The sequence below is a fragment of the Podarcis vaucheri genome (genome assembly GCF_965113315.1).
Source record: "Podarcis vaucheri genome assembly, chromosome: 11".
Lineage (NCBI taxonomy): Eukaryota > Metazoa > Chordata > Lepidosauria > Squamata > Lacertidae > Podarcis > Podarcis vaucheri.
Window position 1 is genome coordinate 31892028 of NC_138749.1, and position 10918 is coordinate 31902945.

Sequence of the window (10918 nt, forward strand, 5' to 3'; positions counted from 1 at the left end):
TCTGATCGGCAAGTCCTAGGCTCTGTGGTTTAACTCACAGCGCCACCCGCGTCCCTTATAGAGCAGTATAGACAGTATTAAAAAAAAAGAGAATGATCACATTCTTTCAAATGCTGCCCAAGGTTAGCTAAATAGCCACCAGTATAAGCTAATCAATAATAGCTCAATTTCAAAACTAGTTTTAGCATCATTATTCAGCACACCGTTTGATTCAGGACCGAAATACAACTAGTATTTTGCATTTTGAATTTCTTAATTAACGCATCTACATACCTCCTGAGGTTCCACCACACAGTAGTGATACAAGTACTGATTCACAAAGACTCCAGTGGTTGTAGGATTGTAAAAGGAGCTGCACATGGCATAAATCTGATTGTAGTACATCGATCCAGAAGCTTGTGCAGTTGGGTTCACTGCTAGTGTATATACAATGGCCGCGATAAATACCAAAAAGAGGAAGATGGAGCTTCCTATTATCAGGAGGAGGTAATACATCCTTGACCTGGCCATGCTAGTCTTGGTAACACCTGTTATAAAAACCACTAATCCAGCAATAAAGCAAAAAGCTGCCATTGCAATGATGAAGCCTTTTGCTCCTCGTGGATCAATATAATTTCCTCCATAGCCATAGCCATAAGAACTTCCAAAGCCACCAAAGGAACTACCATAGCCGTAGCCAGATCCCATACCATAGCCATAGCCAGTTCCCATGCCAGTTCCCAGGCCAGTTCCCAGGCCAGTTCCATACATATCCATGTCCCAAGCCAACGTGGATGCAACACATGCAAAGATGCCAATGGACATCACTATTATGAGAACCGACATGATCTTGATTATTCCTGGAGGGGAGGACCATTTGTAGAAGTGTTGAACTTCCTCTTCCGGATAGTAGGAATATGCAGGCTGAGAGTACATTGGCTGAGAATGGAATTCACCACCATACGCATTATTGCTTGGTACATAGTGTGAAGGTTTGCTGCAAAAATCAAAAAACAACAACACACGCCTTGTTATGAACCACTATTAAAGTATGAAATGTTAATTTCCCTAGATACCTCTGAAAACCATTTAATCACTGTCATTTATAACAGCATACAGCATTATTATTATTATTATTTTATTTATACCTCGCCCATCTGGCTGGGTTACCCAGCCACTCTGGGTAGCTTCCAACACACAAAAAAGTAATAATAAAACATCAAACATAAATAGTAACAATCAGATCTTATATACAAAGTCACAAAAAGTTGTTTAAAATAAACAACTTACACCAAATAAGGTAGTATGCAATAATGCATTAGAATCCAATAGTAAACACTAAAATTAAAGATCAGCAAGTAATAATTAAACTGTTTACACTTATCAATTACAATAAAGAATTACATCTGCCATGTTTGAAAAACACATTATATGGTATGCATGTATTCTGTACAGCGTTTCACAAACTTTGACTGGCCTTAGTAGTCAATCCAAAATTTGTTGTCCGAATCCTACCCTTGGAAGACAGGGTCTTTGTCTGACACTACACTCAATATATGGCAAGCAAGAGCCTGCACAATTCCAGCTGCATGTTCAAAGGACTCTGCAGAGGGTGAGTCTGACCCACCTTCTAAAACCTTACATAACTTAGTTGTGCTCAGCCGTAAGTTGCTGCTGCCTGACTAGCCAAAACTGACTGGGATGGGGTGGAGTAGGGGTTGTATGTGTGTACACATGCACCTTGCAGTAAACAGTGGTGATGGCTCCTTGCATACTGGGCACTTTCTAAATGCTGGAAAAGGAGCAGGATGAAATGAACATCTCTGATGGAGCACAACACCATTCAGATCACCCACTACCCTGCTTCTGAGCTTATGGGGAGTGGGCCCCTGCTGCACCTTCCTCTCCCCTCCACCCACACAGCTCTGTAGCTTTCATTTCAGTAACCTCTCCTACCTCTGGGAATCAAGCTTCCATCTCCCTCTCCAGCACACCTCTTGGTGCTTGAGCCTCTGCCGCTGTCTGTTCTACAGAACAGGTGTTCACCATCTCCCTATGTGGCATGGGCTGGAGGGCAACAGGAGTTCGCATGCTGGGCACTCCATAGTGCTGCAAAGTGGGGCACTTGCACACTCAGCCCTGATTAGTGCTGAGCAGAAAGAGTTGGGAGCACACAGCTGGACAGCTGCTTGCAGAAGGGTAGAGTCCTCCACATGCCGTGGATGGATTTTCTGCCTGTTGGTTTTACATTTGAGCACATGTAACTGAATACAAAGTACGACAAGTGGCATTTTTCTGCCCATAATAAGACTACAAGTGGGGTTGCGGGACAGAGGAAAGAGATTCCCCCCCACACACACACATTTATGAACACAGGTATGGGTGCAATAAACTGTCTCAGGTAAGCCAGATTTATTGCATATTGTATGTGCGAGTGAGATAAAAATTCCAAAATGTATTTTATTTCATACAAGTTATACTGTATACCACTTGAATGCAAAATACCTCAAAGTGGTTGGGAAATGAGAAAGTACTGTCCCTTTTTTAATACAGGAACAGGTGTTGACCCTTTCCTCCTGTATTCTAAAAATGAAAGCAACCTCTAAAACACAACAAGACAATTTTATAATTGACATGGTGTGAATTTTATATCTTGTGACAACGTTCACCTGCATTAGCTTAAAAAATTTGAAAAGCCGTTTATACTGAATTTTCTAACACCTCCTATTCTTTAGCATTATTGCAGAGAGAGAAACAATCACAAAAGCACCTTCTAACAAAAATATGGCAAAAGACCTTTCATTAATGAGGATTACATACAAGAATGTGATTGTAATATAGCAGTTTATAAGAAAATTACAATCTTTCAGAAGTTTATAAAAACTTCATACCATTGTCATCTCTGTAGCAAGTGAAAATCAATTACCGTATTTGCTCAAATGTAACATGCACCTTTTTAGACAAATTATGTCGCAAAAATTAGGGTGCAGATTAGATTCAATGGTGCATTAGATTCACATAAATACAGTAATAGGTAGGGTGGTATTTGGGAGGGAAGCTGGATGCTTTCTAAAAGAAGCAGACATCTTCAGCCATAATACCAATGTGAAGTTCATTCTGTATTTAAGTTTATGAGAGGCAAAGCCCACAGGTTGGACTGACCTGTAGGAACAAGCATGCCCATAGGAATGCCATCACGGGCTTAATGACGTCATTGCACTGGCTTGAGAAAAGCATCACATTACCAAACTATAGTAGCTGAAGACTGGTCAGGCACATTTCCCAACTAGTCCTTTCCACTAACATAGAACCAGGATTTGATGAATCTTCCCAGTCACTCACGTGGGCAATAAAACAAAGGCCTCTGTAGACCACCCTTTCCTGACCAAGTGCAGTCAGGTGTTTACTAACACTCAAGGTTCCCCAGATTGTGGGAGGCTGACACATGCTATCACAATCGGCACAGAAAAACCATCCTTCCCCCATGAACTTCCTTTATGTCAGTAAGTAAATGGTACTTTTGCCAGCCATTTCCAATGCAACATTCCAGTCAGTAGGAAAGTACAGTCAAAACTTCAGCTCACAAGGCTGGAAAGCAGACAATTCTTTGCACATTATTAAATATTCAGTTATTCAGTAAATACCTCCTGCCAGAAAACATACACATTTTTAAACACAAAAAGTGCAGGTGTTGAAACCTTCACCAGTCACAATATGCAGAAACAGCAAAGATCAACAGTACTGTTATCACATTAAGCAATGACTCCTTGACCTTAAGCACCTTACATGGAGACAAGTCTTACCAGATTTAAACACAGGATTTATTTCCACCTCATGGTCACAATTCCTAGGTACTGTGGCTAACAGATCTGCTAACAGATCTGCACAGTTTATATTTGCATTCCAGCAGCCTTCTACCAAACTTAAGCCGTGTTTTAAGAAGAGGGATGATTGGATAAGCCAATCTGAAGTGGATGGGGTAGATGCATTCTGTAGCTAGAGTGTACTTTTTTATATAAAAAAGCCACTCAGTTGCATGACATAATGGTTAGAATGTTGAACTATGACCTGGGAGACCAGGGTTCAAATCCCCATTCAGCCATGCAGCTCACTGGGTGACCTTGGGCCAGTTACCATCTCTTAGCCTAACCTACCTCACAGCGTTGTTGTGAGGAGGAAATGGAAAGGAAGAGAAGCATGCACACCACCTTGAGCTCCTTGGAAGAAAAAAGATGGTATGTAAATGTGATAAATAAAATAAAATATGGACTCAGTTTCAGCAAAACCTTAGTTTGCTATGAAACCCACAAATCTGCTTGCTAAGGAAACTTATATTCCCCATCAAGCAGCTAACCTCTCCCACCATTGTATTGTCACAACCATTTTGAAATCTCTCCATATATACAGTGGATTTAACAATGCTCTCTCTACTCTAAGGCTGTACAATTTATAGCAGGGGCAGGATAGTCTACCCCCCTTATAGCCCTTGATTCTCAATAGTAAGTGTACGTCCACACACACAGAGTACCTATGTTGACCTTTAAAATGGTGTTACAACCATTATATAATTTAATTTTCAAAATATGTATTGTTTTAGTGACAAAGTAGCTAGCATAAACTGCATCTACTGTTTATACAATTAATGTTGGGAGCTGCCAGAAATCTTATCTTTAACAGTGTACACTACTTATCAACAATAATTTGAACTAGCACAGAAAAAAGAAAACAGATATTTACAATTCATCGGGTCGATAAGGCGGCGGACTTTCAAATGGCCTCGATGACATAGTGGAAGCTCTGGACTCTTTAGCTGCAAGAATTTAAATCTATAAGAAGAAATGGGGGGAAAGAAACTCAGCTTAGAATATTAAGTCAACCATAACCAAACCATCAATAGTTATACACACCAATATGGAGTGGTAAGTTTCTAAATTACCGGTACAATAACGGGACAACTCTTTTCAGCAGATGTAGACAGGGGTCTACATCTACATAAGGGGTCGCTACATTTTTTGACCCGCAGGCACATTTACAAATTGGTTAAACCATCACAGGCACACAAACACACCCCATAACAAACCATGCTCTGCAACCAATTATATCAGCTACAATGCTTCCTTAAAGCCTAATTTCAGCAGCATGAGGGGACTTTGTGGACACACACATACACACACACACACACACACACATGCAAGTACCATCCCTGTTTACCATGTATGATACAGGAGCAACTATTTATGTTCCATCTAAATTTACAGGAAATCCCAAGTGTGTTTACAAGGAAGTATGTTTTACTTGGTAAATGGTCTTGCACCTATATAAGTATGCACAGGACTGCAGCTTATGGATACAATATAAACTGAGGCACCCCCTCTCCAATTCTCATAATTAGCTTCCTCATTCATTCCTTTTAATATAATTAAATTGATTAAATCTATTGAAAATAGATTTGGTCAATACTCTTCAATCCAATTCAAGCTTTTAGAGATACATCCTTTTATCTTGCTCCCAGAAAGCAGCTCCCTTGTTCATTTTAGGTGAGATGGCAGATCTACACATACGCACAATGGCCGTGTTTTCATGTAATGTTAAGCTATGGTGCATGGTTGGTTTAAACCAGTGTTTCCCAACCTTTTTTGGGCAAAGGCACACTTGTTTCATGAAAAAAATCTCGAGGCACACCACCATGCCAGATGGGGAAAGGTCACTTTTTACTTATGTAAAAAAAAAAAAAAAAATAGTAACAGCATAGAAGGTAATGGTTAGGCTAGCATCCCTCTTCCAAATATGCTAGGTTTTTATTTGCAGGGACTGTTCTACATGGGAAAGCATTCAGCACTGTCATTCTCCCATCTGCCATCTGAATTGGTACTATTCTGGGTCAACTTACTCTGCTGCATGTGTAGATGAAAATGGCACCAAGTGTGGGGGAGGGGGCAGAACAGGTTTCAGATACAGGATATTAAGCATACACGTACTTCAGATTGAACTGGTTGCTTGCTTTGCAAGTTTTCATTTCCCAAATAACTGCCTTGGCAAGCGCAATACCTACCAGGCTCAACGCCGGTCTCGCGCTGCCGCTTCCCGCGCTCTCAAGGACCCGGGAGGAGGAAGGCGTGAAGGCAATCCCGAAGGCACGAAAACCTCGCGCATGCGCAGGCCTTCCGCCTGCGACAGCCCAGTAGGCCGGCCGAAGCGAGCGGCGATGGGATGTGGGAGGGAGCTCGCTCACCGCCCCGCGTGTGCCTTTGTGGGGCACGTTACAGCCCCGTGACGTCAGCGCCACGCAGGCAGCCAGGCAGGCAGATGGCGAGAGCCCCGCGCTGGGCGGCCTCTCCTCGCCGCCGCCCCGCCTCTCGCCGCCCGACTCGCCCGCCTCCCTCCCACGGCACACCAGGCAACGTCTCGCGGCACACTAGTGTGCCGCGGAACACCGGTTGGGAAACACTGGTTTAAACCATACTGTTCATGAGTTGCAGGCTTGTCCATACAGATTATTATGCACTTCCATTTCACAACCCACTCTGGCCAGCTGGGACAACAAACCACAAGCTTTGGCTTACCCTGAAGTTTGAACCAGAGATTCTTGTTTGCTTCTCTCTAAATTCACCATGATGTTATCATGGTTTGTTTGGGAAAAACAACCGACAGAGTACTGGTTCAGACGTCATGCTAGCCCAAGGCTTGAGGTTTGTAAGTTGTTGCTCCTGTCTGGACAAAGAGGGGAATGTAAAGAAAGCACTCAAGTTGTGGGCACTTCCAAGCTGTTTGCATATTATGGTTAAAAAACAAACCACATATGTTTTATGTGACGGATCAGGGGCATTTGTGTTCTCTATATAATGCCACACGGCATACCAGTATTTCTTTTTAGCATTCCACATTGCTATATTATAAATGTAGGACCGAGCTCTCTTCAGTTTTTAAACATGAACATTTGCAAACATGATCTATGCTCAGATCATCCCTACATTTCATGATTTACGCTACAATCCAAAACACACTTCCCAGGGAGTAGGCTCCATTGAACTAAATGGGATTAACTTCTGAACAAACCTATGCCAGTAGTAGATAGGTAGCCGTGTTGGTCTGCCATAGTCAAAATAAAAAAAATTCCTTCCAGTAGCAGCTTAAAGACCAACTAAGTTAGTTCTTGGTATGAGCTTTCGTGTGCATGCACACTTCTTCAGATACCTATGCCAGGACACTGGAAAGTCCAACAAACAAAATCATATTTGGCTTAACAAACATACATACAAAGCAAGGGAAGCAGATCCACCTGCTGTGTGTTCTGGCTATCGATCTATGCAACTTGAAAAATGTGATATAGATACATATTACTATAATATTCCACCTAATTGCAGCCCTACATTCTGAAGCAATTGCCCTCTTAATTTAGGAATGTACTGGAAACCAACATGCAAGAATGAGAAAACCCCCTTTTAAAAATATACTGTATTCATTTTGTTAACTAAAACTGTGTGCCATATCTTTGCACAAAATTGGAAAAACTTCAACCAGATCTCAACACTGATAATGATTACAATTTCAACCCATTCTACCACCTGCACTTACACATGCTATTATTTAATTCTGTAACAAGTCTATGTGAAACCAGTTTCCAAGCTTCTGACTGATCAGAGTCCACCCTTGGCCAAGACGTCAAACTTATCCAACCTCCCAGTGCATTGTTCAGAACGTGCAAAGCTTGATGACGCACTTGCAGGAGTCCTCTAACTTACCAGAGTGTCCTAGTTCTCTGCTTGGCATACAGAACCAGTAGCTTTTAACATGAACCCATCAACTGTATAGCGAAAACCAATTAAAGCATGTTCTTCAACATAACAAACTCGCAGCACATTGCAAAGAAACAAGACCCATTGGATTCATAGGGATTTACACTTAAGTAAAAGTATGCATAGAATTACAGCCTTAGGAAATGAGAGAACAGAAAAGTCAAACAATTGAAGAAAATCATTTATGCCCTCAGGCCACCTATTTAAAAAGATGCCCTCACTGTCGAGATAAAACTGAATTGGAGCAGAGAACAAGGAAAAAGCAGGGAGGGAAGAGTGGATTTTAATGTGCTTTAGCCTGTGTAAAATTCCATATTAATTCCTGCAGATTAACAGTAATCCTAACCATGTCTACTCAGAAATCCTATTGAAATCAACAGGTAAATTACTCCCATGTAAGTGAGATTAGGCTTTGAATTTAGAATACAGTATAAAAGTTTGCCACCTAGGACTCAAAAGACCTGCCAGACTCACTGCCTTGTTTACAACCACACTTTCAAGAAACAAGGCTCAGAGCGAAAGAAAGCTAATTCCTAAATGATAGACAAAAGAGCAAACAAGAATTCGTAAGGATCAGGAGGGCTTAAGCACCTGGTCGATGAGTAGTGTTCATGTAAAACTGGACGTGTCTTTGAGCGAATCATATTAGACCAACAACATTCATGCCACTTAACCAAAATAAAGTTCAGGGTCGATAAATTAATATATCTCGATAACGACCGCAGACTTTGCATGAGAACGACGAAGAGGCAGCTGCGGCAAGAAGTTAAATCTCGGTTATATGGAGGAAAATAAAATCTCAGCCACCTGGAGGAATGAATCGCAAATGAGTATTCCTGTAAAGTTTTAAGTTTCGGATAAGCGTCCTGTAAAGTTTTAAGGGGGAAGTGGAGCGGGGGGTGGGGGGGGGGCTAGAGAAGCATGGCTGTCTTCCACCTTTCTTCCCCACCCACCACAAAATAAAGCTCCCTCACAACAGCCAACTCCAGGTAACCTGAAAGAGCTGGCTCCATCCAGAGCGATTCGGGTTAACCTCACAATCTCAGCCCACGCAGCAAGGCTGAACGGCTTAAGGACTGGGACTCGCAAGCATAAACGAGATATCCCACCTGAAATCACTACTAAGCCTGAGCAAAGTCATTCAGAGTATAGTTTTCCCACCCCCCTCTTGAAAAAGTCTACACCTATCACGTTTTGGACTCACCCAAACAGCTCCCCGCCAAAGAAAAGCGCACCTTGGCTCGCCGATGAACTACAACCTGCTGCGCGCCTCGCTCTCCCCTCAAGAACTTGCATCTCTTCCTCCAACTCCGCCTCCTCCTCCCCGCAACCAAGAGCGAGAGGGGAGCGCCACACCCGAGAGGAGCATGCGCACTGCCGGCACACCTGGGGGGTTGAAAGGGAGGGGGCGGGCTGAGGAGTTCCCCGCTCCCTCGAAACCAGCCAAGCTCGCTCGGAACTGAGCGGCTCGGAATGCGCGCACGGCGCAACCCCATTGGCCCAGCGCCTCCCCTCTCCTAGCCCGGGGGCGGGGCCCGGAATGGGGCCCCGGAATGGCCGAGGGAGTAGGAGAGCGGGAATGCCGCGCGCGGGGATGTGACCTCTTCACCTGATACTCACCTGCTGCCGGCGGCAAACAGGTTGTTCCTGCAAGCGCTTGGAGGGGAGAGAGCGCATTTAAAGGGACAAGGCTCCGTCGGGAGGAAGAGGAGCTCCGCTCTCGGCGTCTCGTTCGGGATGCCGGGACGAGACTGGCACCCAAAAAGTGCCTCGACGCGCTTACCCAGGTGGGGTGAACTTCGCCGAGACTGCCGCGTCATCCTGGCGTCCTTGAAACCAGGTGTTCTTGCGAGGAATCGCTCACATACCTGAGAGGGGGTGGGGGACGGAGGGAGGGAGAGAAGCGGTTCGCTCCCTCACTCAGGTGTTGGGTAATTGTCCTGACTCGCTTAAATTCGGAGTTGTTGCATGATGGTCAAATAAAAACATGTCCACGAAACACCAAACAAAACATGCCTACAAAAAAGACCATTTAAACAACTGAAATTTTAAAAAACTAAGACGTTTTAGAACAATAGGAGCCAACTCGTAGGGGCCTTCACCCACCCATAAAATATTTGAGGGGTCTGCCTGTCGTCCCCCCCCAATTAATGAGCATTGTCATTCAAATAGTGTTCATATGCGCATCTTGTGATTGATTATGTGAGACAGGGCTTACCTGCCTCCCCCCCCCCCAATATTTTATTCAAGTTATTCACGTTTATTCAACACAGTCTCCACTGTCCCTCATTCCAAGGAAACCAAACCCTAGTGGCTGAGGAAATAAAAAATAAATAATAATAAATTTATTATTTATACCCCGCCCATCCGGCTGGGTTTCCCCAGCCACTGAGGTTTGGTTTCCTTGGAATGAGGGACAGTGGTGACTGTGTTATCTTTATGATATATGTTTGTTTACACATATATACAACCTGAACCCACAATGGAGGGGTTCAAAGCATTAACACCCCAAGAAAGTCTTGGTTCTCCCATACTCACAGCCTTGGATCCCAACAGAGACCAGGCATGTCTTATCTCTCTTCCTCTCTCCCTTTCCAGTTTGCAGCTTTTCTTCCAGCTTCTAGCTCACATAACTCTCTACTTTGGGCTTTTTGTCTTTCTAACTAATAGACAATTGAAGGAGGCACAGAGCCACTTCCTTTGTTCCCTTAAGGACCCATACTTAGCAGGCTCTACCAGGCTGCCTGGCTATTCCAAGAATTAGAAGAGGGCTCCCAAGCAATAGAAGGGCCTCCACCTACTGCCTACTGCCCACCCACCCCAAACTCATAACATGTTGTTTTTCAGAACTTACAGAATCGGCAGTGGGTGTGATTAAATGAGCGGGAGTGTAGAAAGAGGAAGTTGTTATGTATAATTGTTACCCAGTGATTCCACGAGATAAGTTATCAGTTAAAGTGTTCCTGTCTCAGCGATAGATGTAATATGTTTTGGGACTAGAGAACTACAGAGTTTTCTGGAGATGTTTATTTCCATGATGTGCCAAAGGTGATGGTGAGCCAGCCACTTATGTATATGTTGCTGAACACCTTGTTTTGTTGACAGAAGTGTTATTTTTCTCATTGAAAAGCACTCATATACCA

The 10918-nt window shown here is 43.4% G+C and overlaps 1 protein-coding gene across 2 annotated transcripts in view; it reads right to left on the minus strand.

Annotated features, from left to right (window-relative positions):
* OCLN (occludin) overlaps positions 1 to 9148 on the minus strand; it is a 34205-nt gene extending 25057 nt beyond the window's left edge. Inside the window, exons 1-3 of one of the 2 annotated variants that reach the window (XM_082191961.1) lie at positions 9011 to 9148; positions 4717 to 4805; positions 274 to 976 (exon numbers count right to left, since the gene is read on the minus strand). In XM_082191961.1, coding sequence (XP_082048087.1) covers positions 274 to 976; positions 4717 to 4766 — 753 coding nt within the window. In that variant the 5' untranslated portion in view covers positions 4767 to 4805; positions 9011 to 9148. Of the gene's footprint in view, positions 1 to 273; positions 977 to 4716; positions 4806 to 8979 lie in introns of both variants that reach the window. The other variant, XM_082191962.1, reaches the window with a different exon arrangement.
* Positions 9149 to 10918: the final 1770 nt, after the last annotated feature.